General features: G+C 53.8%; 4 protein-coding genes across 4 annotated transcripts; 3 read left to right on the top strand and 1 right to left on the bottom strand.

Annotated features, from left to right (window-relative positions):
* Positions 1 to 72: 72 nt before the first annotated feature.
* N656DRAFT_792235 (uncharacterized protein) lies at positions 73 to 4,478 on the bottom strand (the record flags this gene model as incomplete). The annotated part of the gene is made up of 6 exons (XM_064817056.1): positions 73 to 2,536; positions 2,567 to 2,583; positions 2,617 to 4,131; positions 4,192 to 4,257; positions 4,318 to 4,339; positions 4,411 to 4,478. 6 exons carry the CDS (start codon positions 4,476 to 4,478, stop codon positions 73 to 75), a joined length of 4,152 nt encoding a protein of 1,383 aa, XP_064666316.1.
* Positions 4,479 to 5,284: 806 nt separating this feature from the next.
* On the top strand, positions 5,285 to 6,433 carry N656DRAFT_783704 (uncharacterized protein). The gene is made up of 3 exons (XM_064816013.1): positions 5,285 to 5,501; positions 5,564 to 5,723; positions 5,796 to 6,433. The coding sequence occupies exons 1-3, from the start codon at positions 5,345 to 5,347 to the stop codon at positions 6,163 to 6,165; spliced, it is 687 nt and encodes a 228-aa protein (XP_064666315.1). The 5' UTR covers positions 5,285 to 5,344; the 3' UTR covers positions 6,166 to 6,433.
* Positions 6,434 to 8,898: 2,465 nt separating this feature from the next.
* N656DRAFT_783703 (high mobility group box) lies at positions 8,899 to 9,219 on the top strand. The gene is made up of 2 exons (XM_064816012.1): positions 8,899 to 9,094; positions 9,148 to 9,219. The coding sequence occupies exons 1-2, from the start codon at positions 8,912 to 8,914 to the stop codon at positions 9,175 to 9,177; spliced, it is 213 nt and encodes a 70-aa protein (XP_064666314.1). The 5' UTR covers positions 8,899 to 8,911; the 3' UTR covers positions 9,178 to 9,219.
* A 2,112-nt stretch (positions 9,220 to 11,331) lies between these two features.
* N656DRAFT_717239 (uncharacterized protein) lies at positions 11,332 to 13,373 on the top strand (the record flags this gene model as incomplete). The annotated part of the gene is made up of 10 exons (XM_064812189.1): positions 11,332 to 11,777; positions 11,836 to 11,912; positions 11,968 to 12,038; positions 12,094 to 12,164; positions 12,223 to 12,297; positions 12,385 to 12,611; positions 12,671 to 12,782; positions 12,843 to 12,970; positions 13,041 to 13,202; positions 13,285 to 13,373. The coding sequence occupies 10 exons, from the start codon at positions 11,332 to 11,334 to the stop codon at positions 13,371 to 13,373; spliced, it is 1,458 nt and encodes a 485-aa protein (XP_064666313.1).
* Positions 13,374 to 13,929: the final 556 nt, after the last annotated feature.

The following is a 13,929-nucleotide window of genomic DNA, read 5'->3' as shown; positions in this document are numbered from 1 at the left end:
ACTGTCCTCTCGCTGTGGATGGGAGCGGGCCTGCCAACATTGCGTCAGCAACCTGGGGCGGTTGGAGCTCACTCAGGGACCCATCAAGGAATCCATATCGTTGCGAACCTCGAACTGCGACTGTGACGGCTGCTGCTGGCCATATACGGCCTCCGTCGACCCTCCACCGCGGCCGCTTGTCTGGCCTGTCTCGGCCGCCTGCACCGATGCTTGTAAGGGATCATGCTGTGCTGCGGTGCTGTTTACAGTGGCATGCTGCTGTGTTGGGCTCGTCGCCCCTGGAGTGTCTGCAGCCACGGCACGGAGTGAGTTGGTTTCACTGGCTACGGCACTGTCTCGGCCCCTGTTAGCCCCCATCGCAAACGGCAGGGCTTTCTTAGAGCCCGTGCTGGAGCGGCGGCTTTCCAGGCTCTTGGACAGTGTCTTGCTCACTCCTTCAATACCCGAAGCCACGCCGCCGCGGACACCCAGTCCTCCGCCCTTAGAGCCTGACCGCCCATGCGTGTGCATGTCGGCCATTGCTTCCACGTTATTAGCCGCGACAGTGCTCTTGGCAAGCCCCGGGGTCGACGGCGCCCCGGGCTTGTCCTCGGAGGCGTCGATCAGGTACCAACGCAGGCCGTCGGATAGATCAAAAGGGTTGTCGTTATCCTCGTCGTTCGGTGACTCGGAGCCCACCGCAGCGCCCTTCTTTGATGACATGGTTGACGGGTGCTGGAGCGATCTAGACAAATCCACGACACGCTCCTGGATCCGCGTGATTCGAGCCAAGAGCCACTCCCGAGTACGCAACCTATGCGCCTCTTGCTCCCGCAAGAAGTAATGGGGAAAGCCCACGTTGAATGCTGCCCAAGCTCCAGTTGTCTGATTTCTAGTCGGCAGGAAAAGGGCAAGATCGCCTTCCTTGAACTGTTTGTAGGCAATTTTCTCATGTGCTTCCTTTTGATATGCATGGGCTTTCTCCCTGTACGCTCTTGCGTCGCGCTGAAGCTTGCGAGCCATGTGCTCGACATCTTTCACGCGGCGGTATACGGCTTCAGAAAAGGCATCCATGTCGAAGGACCCCAACGAGGTGACACAAGCCTCGTACTTGCTTGCCTCAGTCTGCATATCCTCGCTGTCCATCCAGTAGATCAACTCCGCATCAACCGTTTCGGTAGCAGCACGGCCATTGAAGGTGCCGGATCGACGGAGAGATGAACTTGGATCCGAATCATTCGCATTCTGTGACGAGCGCTCTGATCGAGGGACCTTCTGAATCACCATGGCCCCGCTGGCCTGGCGTGTCACTGAAAACCCGAGCCGCTCGAGCAGGTGAGTAAGGCGCTCGTTTTGTAAGTACAGCCGCCGTGTGAGGTCCTTGGCGCGCTCTGCTCGGGCCTCGAACCAGGGGCCCAGTTCCGACACCTTGGTTTGGGATTCAAGCAGCCTTTCCTTGAGATGCCGGACCTCTTCCTCCAAACTACCCACTTGCGACTGCCGCGAAGCAAGCTCTTCTGTGACACGCGTGATCCTTTCCTCCTCTTGCTTTAGCCGCTTCCGGAGGGATTCAGAGCCAGTCTCCCCGTCCGCGATCCTTATACGCAATTGCTTGAGCTGCTCATGCCCGTTCGCCAGCTCACCCTCAAGCGCCACTACTTTGGCCTTTTCTTCGGCAAGGGTTTCGCGAAGGCGGCTCGACGCTGCCTCCTCAGTCGCCAGCCGCTCTTCGACGGTCGCCTTTTCTGCCTTTGATGATTTGACCGTATTCCGCACCGAGTCAATCTCCAGCCGCAGCATAGACATGTCAGCATCCAAGTCCCGCCATTTAGCCAGAACATCGCTGACCTTGACCAAAATCCCTTCGGTAAGATCAGCGAGGTCCTCAGGTACAGCTTCGCCCGGCGAGAGTTGACCCCAGACATCATGCAGTGCCTTGAGCTGCACGTCCGCAGCACTGCTTAGCATTTCCAACTTCTTGTCGAGTCCCTTGGACTCGTCCTGTGCGGTCTGAAGCTGTCGTTCCTGAGCCTCTATCACTTCGCGCTGGCGCCGCGTCTCGTTACGCAGGTATTCGAGTTGGCCTTCCAACTTGAGTGTCTCGTCACCTCTCTCCTTAGTCAGCCGTTCAACCTCGAGCTCGAGGGCGTGGATCTTTTCCTCAAATGAGGCCTTTTCGTTTTCCCTCGACTCTCCAAAATGCTCTATCTCATCCTCGGTATCCTCTAGTCGCGCCTGGAGTCGTCTGATCTCGTCCTCGAGTGATTTCCGCTCTTCGGTAAACTCTCGTTTCAAAGCCTCTAAGTTCTCCAGGAGATCCTTCTTTGTCGAGTTGACTTCTTCCATTTGACCTTTGATGTCGTTGTGTAGCGTTACCCGCGCATTCAAGTCCTTTTCAAACACGGCCGACCGCTCCCTCTCTGCTCCCAGCTCGGCCTCCAGCTGCTGGATTCGGTTTATAAGAACGTCAGTACCTTCAACAGACTTTCTCCGGTCTTCTGAGACCCGGGGAGATTTGACTGAGTTGGTAGAATCATATCGATCTGGAAGTTGCTGGCTTGGAGTCTGGAAAATGTTGGCCAACGACCCCCGCGATGCTTGAGTCTGTCTGTGGAGCAGGTCCTCCAGTCGTCGCACACGGCTTTCGGCGGTCTTAAGCTTGCTCTCCAGCTTCGACTTGTCCTCTTGTAGCGACCGAAGCAGGTCGTCGTCACCCCGAATCAGCAGCCCGCTGCGTCCAAGAGCGGCCTCATGTATACTGCCATTCTTAAAGGCTTTCATCCTCTTTGACTGCTGCCTGGTGGGGGTGCTTATCTCTGCGATGAGCTTGCCAACATCGGCAACAATCTCGGGATCGGCCTTCTGAGTCTGCAGGAGTGCGTAAAAATCCTCCAGGTCACTCCTGGTCATGACAGGCCACTTCTCTTCCTCCCCAAGGAGATTCACTTCCAAGCCAGGAACGTTGCCGTCCAAAGTAGGGCTCTCTGGTCCATATGCGTTACCAACCGACTTGTGCCATTTCCTGCGTCGCTTGATCTCCTCTTCCTGGAAGAGGGCCATTTCGTTGGCGAGGGTGGACGAGTCTTGCTTTGCTTTCTCAAACCATTCGCGGCGCCGAATAGCTTCGGCCATGAAGGATGCGTACATGTAGGGAACTTGCTGTATCAGGCGAAGATAATCAAACGCAGCAAGTTCGTCATCCGGGCTGACGTCGTTCAGCTGCGACTTGAGAGTATTGCTCAGGGCTGTGATGGCAGTAATGCTGCGCATGAACTCGACCGACTCGGCGGCCAGTGAATTTCTCGTCTGTGTCGCGTAGCGAAGCATGTCGTCCATTTCCAAAGCGCGCTTGGTCATGGTCGGCAACAAGCGCTCCGTGTGAGTTGCTGCAATTCTGGAAGCCTGCTGAACGTCGCGAGTCGAGCTGGTGTACTCGAGCGCTGTCTGGTAGTCAATGTCAATCTTTTTAGCCACAGCGTCTATATCATGAACCAGCTGCTGGGCTTCACCGCTATGCGACAAGGCAGAGCGCGACACGGTCTTTTCAAACTCACGGAAAAGATCCTCTGCGTCGTGAAACAGGCGGTTAGCAGTCTTCTCGAGCTCTGCGACACGGGTGCCGAATTTGCGCAACGCCACGGGCGCGAGTCGGCCGGCCTTCCGCGCCGTGTCCAAATCCACGAGGTCCTCGAGCGTCGTCTGACGCTGGGGCCGTCCTTTAATTCCGTCAACAACACGGCCCGTCATGAAGCGCACCATAGCGGCGGAGACAGGAATGCTTCGTGCAAGGGATAGGTACTGCTCCCAGCCCGCCGTCAGCGCGCCATAATCAGCCTGCGCCGTTGGGAGCCATTTCTTAAATTCGGCATACTTGGGATCAAGACCCTTGATGACAGATTCCAGGTTTATCACAGCCGCGTCAAGGCAGCGCAGCATGACATCGATTTCGCCGTACCGGTCCTCGGTTGCTGCAGCCATGCGCCTGCAATCCTCGGCCACTTTGAGCGCCCAAGCCCGCCGAGTCTTGAAGAGTTCCTGCCATGATGGAAGACGTGTTGCGTCTTCAATGGAATTCGGCGGGTCAAGGACCACGTATTGCTTGTGAACCGGGAGGTCGAGTTTTGGCGGCGCCGAGGAACCCGGTGAGGGCGGCTGTGTCAGCCGACTGTCATAGACACATATTTCGTTCTGCCAATTACCGGGTCAGGTTACGAAGGTTCTTTTCAGAGGGGATATTAGACCGCAAACCTCTGTTTGGATAGTCTGTAGCTTCAAAGGCTTCCCCTGGTTGGTCAGGGTAATGATGTACTCGGCAGGTATGGATGTCTGCCGGCCCACGGTGGCTTTGAGCTCATCTACTCTGGAAGGTGACGGTCAGCAAGGGAGCTTGGCCCAAACGACCAAGAGCGAGATTTGGAAGCAATTCCGTACGACGAAAGATGCGAAGCATCGATTTGCAGGCGCTGGCCCGTGTGGGCGATCAACACCTGGGTTGCCATGCCCTCGCATGCCTTGCGATATTGAGGCGAGTCTGTGTGCGTTGCGAGACAGGTTTGGATGGGAGCCCTCGAGACCCGCCTCGCTGCTGCCTCTCGACCTTGTAGTCGTTGACCCCGTCGACGGCTTCGGCTTATTGATCTTGGCTCAGCCGGTTACGCCGATCGATCCGCGCGTAAAACATCCGCAAGGAGATAAGAGCAGTCCCAGCGACGATGTAAACTGGAGGCGAGGTCGATCCACGTACAAAATCACAGAATAAGGTGAGTTCTAGGCAGTCGAGTCTGTTGACTCTGTTCGGGTTGTCAGGAAGCAGCCATCCACATACACCGGAGGTCATTAACCACCATGCAGGGCCACTAAGCCCAACCAAGCACTGCCATACAGTACAAAAGATGAACCTGAATAGGGTATTGATACTGTCCACTCCTGTACTAGTAAGTATCCTCCGTATTAGAGTACTAACATACCGGAGCAACTTGAGCTATGGCTTTGATTCTCTAAACTCTACTTGTAGAAATGAACAAACTGCGAAGTTCATGGAACAGATTACAAGCTTCGGAATCCTTTGATGAGTGCAGTAAGCTTGTACACTACCCATTGTACCATGCGACGATGCGGTGGATACCGTGCAGACTTCAAGTTGTGGCTGGAGTTGGACTGCGTTGCTGCTGCGGAAGTTACTACACGGGCGGCAGCAACCACTGTACCAGTGGCAAGCACCGTATGTAAATACAGTACGGTATCGATAAGTATGTATTTTACATACATACGTACCTGAGTCGCATCACATTGCGACAAAATGGGAAGGCCACTCACTGTTGATTTGATCACTCACCTCAAAATATACAGCATACCACATGCCAGCATGATTGATGCTAGCGGTATTAATTCCAACGATCCCCCTCCTATGCTTCGTTTTACGGAGACCGAGGCCGCCGTCTTGAATCTGTACGACGACCTCCGTCGACTAGAACTCGAGCTTACTCTGCTGCGATCGCAGCAGAGTCATGTATCAACCGCAGGTCAGATACCCGAAGCCCATGCCTCTGTTTCATGCGCGGACCTTCGTTCTAACTGTCTTCAGCCCATGCTTCAGCGAAAAGCCAAATAACCGATGAACGGTTGAGTCTTCTAGAGGCAAAAGGAACGCTTTCGTTGCGAGACAGCGTTGTCGAAAGCGTTGTGACAGTCAAGCCGACCCTAAACGCTGTCCACAATGCAACGGATGCCTCGCCGTTGGAACGGTATAGACACAGATTCAAGACCTTGAGGATGGATCAATCTGCCCAACAAGGCGATTACTAACCAAAATGTAGAGAATTGCTACCCTACATCGAGCAGCGTGATGCGGCCGCTGCGAAAGCAGCAAACATGTGCTCTGCACTGCAGACGGCTAACAACACTCTGGCGGAGCTCGAGGTCAAATGTCTCCGCACCCGTGATCAAAACATCAAGCTAGCAACCGAAATATTGGAGCTTAGTAAAAAGGCCCATCAGAGCGGGCCAGGTATCATTCAAGATGCGCGATTCAAGGAGGAGATAGCTGCTCTGGCGGGTGAAATGAAAACCAGCCGGCGCAAATGGAGAGTGATCAAGGGCGCAGCCAGTGCCATCGTTGCAGGAAGTGGTATCGATTGGGTTCGAGAGTCACGTTTGAGGGATCTGGTACTTGACTCTCCAGATTGACAGACAATAGGCCAGGACATAAACGACGGGAGTCTTCAACTGCCCAGTATCTTGCATTGTCAGCTGGACTGGTAGTTACAGACTTCTGTGTACACTAGGGACATACATCCAGCCGCATTGGACAAATACATGGGGTCCAGATGGGTGCTTGGTTTTGAGTGCCTGTCGCGGACTCGCGGTCAGCACCGCGTCCCGCGCCAAACAAAATTACGCGAAAATGCCCATGGACCTCGCTTGGAGTTACACACTCATCACGCCAATTTGTTCGGGACCGGTGAATTCAAGTAAGACACATACTAAAAATACCCCAAAAGTACACGATCTACTTGATTTATCATTCGATAACACGTTCAGGATGTGTATCAAATGGTATATGTTGGACGAGAAACTGCATCCATCTCGAGGAGAAGTCAGGGGCAGTTACAAGCTACAACGGATGGCCAGTGCATCGAATTCAAACGCGGGTGCACAGATCACCTGAATGTCTCCTGAAAGGGTGGTGGGTCTTCCAGACACAGATTTGCCTGTTGTGCATGGCCCCAGCCCATTATGATTTCACACAGTTTGGATAGTCAAGCTGCCAAGTCTACCCGTCTGCTCCTCAATGCGAACGAGACATCTACCTTGCGAAATCCATTCGGGAGAGACCTTCTGCGGCTCGGACGCCTTGTTGAGCAAGGTGCAGGGCGCCTGCGGAACCAACTGCTGTCTCGGGTGAAGAAGATGGATGGGAAGCCGCCTGTCGCGGCGACTGGCATTTTCTGCGGCGAGGGATGCCCAAAGGAAATGGTGTGATTGACTGAAAGGAACCAGCCCCCGAATAAGGGTGACGCGCGGAGGTGCGTGCTCATACCGGTACCACGCTGCGAGCTGGGCACTGATGTTTCCCAATTGTATGGGGTACTTGGCTCGCAAAGAATTTTGGCGTCATCCCAGGTACCGATGAGACCAGGAGAAGTACCATCCAAGATACTCCTACCTCTACCATTTACTTGCAGCACATCTCAAAGAGACATTTGCAGGCAAAGATGCTTCCATGAGACCAGCTTACAGAACCTATATTAGGTCACAGCAAGAAGAGATTAGACTCACTACAGTGCTGCTTTACAGTCTCGAGAGTCAACCTGCAAATAGACTAGAAACATAGAACTCTATGTTGTCGGTCAGTGTTCCCAGCTCAATTCATGTTTGCTAGTTTAGAAGTGATAGCAACTGGGCGTTGGCTGGCTTGTTGTAGCATAGGTATAAGGAAGGGAAAAGACACCTTCTTACATCCAGTCAGAACCTTCAGGACGATATACCAGCAGCGCTTTCTTTGGAGAGCCTAGAACCTTCATCGAGCGCATGATAGGAAACTCCATACACTGATGATCTACGCCTAACAGATGAAGAAAGGCTCACTACCTAGACAACTCAGGTTGTGGCCCTTGCCGTAAGCCTCCCAGCTTTAGGAGCCTTGAACGCTAAAGCGCCCTTTGGTAACAACCAAGGAAGAGCAGTGTAAGTGAAGCCTGTGTGTTTTGAGAGACACCTAGGAGATTGGGCTTGGTACAAGGTACATCGGTGCACAGTCCAGCGCTACATGGATGCTTGTATTTTGTACCTGGAAATTTGGGTCAGCTAGAGACAGACACCTTACCACACTGGCAAGCAGTGTGGGCAAAGAGGGGTTGGCCTCGCCCCTCCCCAATCACGGCCAGAAAATCAGCCCGCCTGCACCTTTTTTTGTTATGAGGCAGGAAGGAGCAAGCCCCCTCCCGGCCGTTCTCAATCAGCCGCCCATAGTAAAATACGGGGAGAGGCGTCCCCCTTCCCCTCGCAAGATCTCCCTCCTCTTCTCCCATACAAACTGCGCCCGCGCGAAACTCTCTGCATTGCCTACACACAACTGCCAACCAGTGAGTACTTTCTTCCTCTGCAAAATCACAGCCGCATTCAAAGTCACTCGCCCTTGGTCCTGATTGGCTTCATTGCCTTCATTGGAGTTCATTTCTACGTTGTTTCCTTGGGCCTGCGATTCTTGTTTGGCCGTCGCGACTCAACGCTAGTCGTCGCCTTCGCTTCCTCCCACAGCGCTCCCCTCTGCAAGTGCATTACTCGCATCATTGCCGTCCGCCAACCTGCTCCAGCATCTCGAATCTAAACAATTGGGCGTTGTCTCTAACTAGAAGCGCGATTCAACAGAACGCCTCAACACCACTCTTCATAATTCTCCATTTCCATCCTCAGGTGCGTATTTCGATCTCATTAGATGGTCCATGAGTTCTATGACGCTTTTTCGCGTCGTGGTCGACCGCAATTGCATTTGCGACATAACGGCGTAGCAAGGCGCGCGTACAACCGGAGCAGATCGCGCCAACGCGCCTGCTCCCGCTACCCCTCGCTCGTGTATTTTGTTATTTTGAGATTCATAACGTTCCAAATCTGCGGGCTGCGATCTGCGAGGCGCTGCACCAGTGACCCTGGTCCATGCCATTTATCAGAATCATCCTGACATAAAGTTCGTGACGGTGGCTAACCGTCATAAATAGCAAATCAGTCAAAATGCCTAAGGCAGCTAAGGGCAAAGCTGGCAAGACTGATAAGCGCCGCAAGAAGGGTAAGTGAGCTCGGTTGCGTGCATCGCAGTTTTATCCCCAAACTCCCCTTCCAAAGATCGCTTGACGCCAGTTGCGCCTCTCTGATGGTCCTAATCTCACTGAATCGTGCAGACCCCAATGCGCCCAAGCGTGGGCTGTCTGCGTACATGTTCTTCGCCAATGAACAGCGCGAAAATGTTCGCGAGGAGAACCCCGGTGCCACGTTCGGCCAAGTTGGCAAGATCCTCGGTGAGCGGTGGAAGGCTCTGACCGACAAGCAACGGGCGCCGTACGAGGCCAAGGCCGCCGCTGATAAGAAGCGCTACGAAGATGAGAAACAGGCGTACAACGTGAGTTTCCTAGGTTCATGAAAAGTGCCACAGTGACTGACGGGAACGCGCAGGCCGACGGCGAGGAAGAGGAGTCTTCCTAGGCGTGCTCTATTCTCGCCGACGCATTGCGCTCTTGGCGACCAGTCTTGATACCTCAAGATGACCAAGCAAGACGATGCGCTTATCATCAGGCTTTCATTTTCCCCTTGTATCTTTGGGACGGACGGTGTTGCTTGGGGCAGGGCAATTGGACTTTTTGGTGCTTTTTTTTACTTTTTTCCTAGCATGGTTTGCACGAGGTTACTATGATCTAAGGGGACTGGAGGGTATGATTCCACGGTTCCTTTAGTATGGATGGCGGTCGATCCATACCATCAGAATAGGGGCGCAGCGCTGAACCCTATGATTATGTATAACAGAGACCGATCTTCCTTGATCAAGCTCAGGAAACATCCAAGTCCGTGGGAGACGCGATGAACTGGCGAAGCGCGGCCTGTTATGCTCGTGGCTTCTTGAGCTCCTCTGCGTTGTTTGTGACAGCTGCCCGGTGTGGTGTTTCGTAACCGAAGAAGGCATCTGAATCGCCTGGAAAAAAGATGCTTGATGCTGATGATGGTGATGGTCAGAGTTCGGGGCAAGCCGACGTCATACCGGTACTTCCCCGTCCGCCAGGCAAGTAAAGCAGGTGATGGCTGGTCGACGGTTCGACCATACCTAGCCCTGTGATCTCTACAATTGTAGATAAGGGTTGGCGATCAAGGTTATATAGGTATGTTCTTCACACCTCAACTCCCGCCCCCGGCGGGGACAGCCTCCTCCCACACTGATTAATGCAGGATCGGCACGTACCGCCTGTTGGTTGATGCCCAATTATCTTCCCCTGCTTCACGGCACCAGATCCTCATCTCGGCATTCCTTTCTCCAACAAATGCAAAAACTGTACGGTACTTTGGTTTCTGCTCCATCGCATAGTATCAGAATGCCTTCATATCGCGATGTCCTGGTGACAACGAGGGACCGGACCCTTGATATAAGGTACGGCCAGTGTCGGCACCGCGGATACGAGAACTCCCAGTAACTCAATGATTGAAGAGCAGATGCGGAACGTCGTCCAATTGCAGCTCGTTCGTTATTGCCTAACTCGCTCCCTCGCGGTGCATGGACCCGTGCATGAATCTCAATTTCTCGCTCAATTGGTTCGGCTGTCTTTGACGGCGCCGACATTCCACCCAGATTCGCTCTTGCAGCCGAGTGCTCAGTTGACAGCAAGCCGTCCTAATGCACGTCTTTGGCTTCTCTGCAACTCAGGCGATTGGACGGGGACTTCGTGGCAGTCGCTGACTCCCCAGGCCACCTCACCTTACATTTCTCACGTTGCTTGCACTGCAGCAAGCGTCGCACCATATCGCGATTCTCATTTGATATTTCTGCATGCCAGCCTCTCCCATGCCGTGGTTGATTCGCAGCGGCAACCATCCATTGCTGGCGTGGGATCCTCGCATTGCCAACCTGAACGCTTCTTGCTTGGCGGGTCCCTTCACACTCCCCGTCCATACAATCGATGCCCAATTCCCGGCTTTTCTTGCGTTAACCCTGACCCAGAGATTATCCCAGTTGCCGCTGCCCTCACGGGACCTTGGGGGGACACACGGTTTTGTGCTCCCCTCGGCAGTCATCGCACCCAAGCAAGCTCCTTGATGAGGTCTTTTGGCCGCGGGGTGGACCAAGTGGCCATACCCTTGATGCGGGCGGTGAGATCGTGATTTGGGCGATATCAGTCTGAGGCTCCGGCTCTGAGCCGAACTAGCGTCTGCAAGACTGCATCCTTAGAAAGGGTGGTGTTAGCGTGGCCAGCCCAGACCATGGGCCCCCATTCTTTTCCCGAGTCTTGTTCCCACCGTGGGCTCACATCGCCTATGAAGCTCCGTCCTCTTCCTTCCCCTCGTCCTTTCTCTTGTGCTCTCGAAACTTCTACCCCAGATTTTGGGTAGCACCAACCCGCTTTGCATTAGAGGACCATTCTCATGGAGCCCATCCCGGAATATACGACTATGAGGAGGGCCAGGACGATCGAGTAATTCGAGTGACCGAGAGTGTGTCGTCAAACTAGCGAACACGCAACCACCATGGTGTGTCTCGGGTCCGCCATGGGCCGATGCTTTCAAGCCGATCTAGTATCTATCGCTGTTCGATCCGCCATCACCCTTGACTGGTAAACTCGGGTTCGCAAGGGCGAGAGAAGGAGCCAAGGGAAAATGGAGCAGCTCGGCAACTTTATCCTTCCCGTTGAGATGCATCACCTCCTCCGGGATTGCTGCCGCGAGGCTGAGCGGGCCGATGTTGTCTCCCGGGGTCTGGACCTACTGCGCGCGGCGCTCCCCGAGTCGTTCCATGGCCATCTGATAGCCCTCGCCGGAGAGATTCGAACCTCCAGCAGGCTCCTCCGCGGTCTTGCAGATCGCTCCCAAGTGCACATTATGCGCGTACCCATCGTCACCACCTACCTAGACGTCGTGCTGCCCTGCCTGTCCAAGTCTCTCAAAGATATCATGGCTTACTACGAGGACAAGACCCTAACGAGGGAAATACGCTGGCGCAAGATGTACAACAAGATGACCGAGGAGGCAGGGGGCCTTCCTTTGCCCCAGCGCTTCGTGCTCTACAACCACTACCTCTCATTGCTGAGACAGCTATTGACCAGGTAGGTGCCCTCATCCGGCCGGCCATTCCCAAGCCCCACCTCCTAATCCTCGAGTCAGGTCACCCAGTTTCGACCTGAATACGTTGGAGAGTCTCCGCACGCGGATTCTGAAATTGCGGGAGCAGAGAGGAATCCGTAAGTGCCTGTGGCTGTCAGCAGTCTGGATTGACCTCACTAACCTTCTTTATAGCGGCGCCACCTTTGCAAGTTGGCCCTCTGGTCCGCCAGGACCTGATGTCTCTGGCAGTATTGCAGGAACCTGTTTGTAACCGACGCTGTGAACAAGTTTTGCTACATACCCTAACACGTGCCGCAGAACGCGCATTGGGCCGAGCAGATATTCTCACTGCCCTTGCCGTCACGAACGGCCCTGAAGCATCTGAAACCGTGGGTGTCCCCCGTCTGGGCTACAACTCGACTCCAATTCTTGCTGATATCGTCCCAGCTCCAAATCTTACGGTCCGTTCTACCCCTGGGGACATATCGCTGTACCACCGGATGCAAAAATACTCTTTAGGCGGTAGGCCCCAGCCTTCTTTTGCCATTCCCAGGCCTCTTACTCCGAGCCCTTTGGTTGAAAGCGGTGTCTAATAGTCCGGCACGACAGGCCGTTCGACAACGATACCATCTCCATCGTAGTGTTTTTGAACACGGTAAACCAAGCTCCCTACTTCTTGATGAGAACCATGCAGGGGGACACGCCGTGGTTCTCCATGCTCGGCGCTCATGAGATTTGCATTGAGCGGGAGGGAAGTGCGCTACAACTGAAGCGCTGGAGCCGATCGGATCAGTGCAGTAAGCTCTGGGCGGCATTATACTTCCAAACGTGGGAAGGTATGTGGCATTCAAGACGAGACCACCAATGGTTTATGAAGCCGTCTGACCAAGTGCAGAAATGGTGCTGTTTTACTGCAGCTTTGTTGCGCTCAAGGCTCGGAACGTCCTGACGATTCAGATCCATCCGAATGAGTTCAAATTGCGGAGGGAAAGACGCTTGTTTCAGGCGTACGTCACTCGCTTTCTGCTCTATAGAGCCTGTTTTTACTGACTCGGGGGCTTCGGCAGTCAAATAATCGACGACGGTTTCAAGCATTCGCTCATTGTCTACGAAGACCAGCAGACTCGTGGCCTACGCCTCCATGCCGCAGTCTGGGAAGGTGAACTCAGGCAGTGCCCTGTCTGGACCGCCTTTGGTACGAGCGAGCCCCTGTTTAAAGCTTCCGCAATGCGTCTGCTCTGTGGCTAATGGAGACCGATTACCAGTTACACACCAGTCCCAGTCGCCCACATGGCTCAGTCGGCGCTCAAAGAACCGTGTCTGGCTCAAAGATGTACAACTCTACGTATTCTGCAACAACTATCGGCAAGAAAACATGCGCCAGAACAAGTCGGGCGCATTTGAAATCTACTTTGACCGGGAGGAAGGTATGTAGGCATGGCATCCTCCGTGCTCGGATCATGATCTGACCCAAGGTTATCTATGATACTGATCCTCTGGCGAACACAGGGGCCAGGAGATTTAAGGAGGTATTTGCACTCCGGTCTGCCTCGTCCGAGTCGTCGGAAAATGAGCCTATCGCCGGCACCTCGACATAGTCCTCCTTCCTGCTCCACCTCTTCTACAGTGCCCACTTTTTTTTCGGCTCTCTCGTCAACGGATGTGAATGTATACTATATGGCGCAGTGACAATATCGAGTGTGCTTGCTTCAGGGAGAAAGCCGCAAGGATCGCCACGGTCTTGTCAGGGGAATACGACGCGGTGAGATTGTAACTACAGCGTGAGCAGCATGGGAGCAAGGCGTTTCTGACTACACACCTTCCATAGTACTACAGTAATAACCGGTACAATGTTCCAAGTAATTAGGGTCTGTCACATTGTGTAGTTGATGACATCACGATTCGATCTCTGGGCACCGACAGTAGCCACACGTACAGGCAGTTGCTCGCACCAGCCCTTGTGCATGGCAAGTCCGACTGTCAAGATGCTTTTTACTGCGTAATGTAAAGGCCCCATACACATACATCAAGGTAAGAATCTAGAAGACGCTTGGGAACTTGGGTTGATCTCATCAATAGTGTAACTTGTGCGGGCTGAAGTTGTTGATAGCCTTGTGGAGACAAGTACCAATAAGAGCATTGAGATAACCCACG

The sequence above is a fragment of the Canariomyces notabilis genome (genome assembly GCF_033297395.1).
Source record: "Canariomyces notabilis strain CBS 508.74 unplaced genomic scaffold N656scaffold_29, whole genome shotgun sequence".
NCBI lineage: Eukaryota > Fungi > Ascomycota > Sordariomycetes > Sordariales > Chaetomiaceae > Canariomyces > Canariomyces notabilis.
Note: the sequence above shows the minus strand (reverse complement) of the source record. Positions and strands in the feature narration are given on the sequence as shown.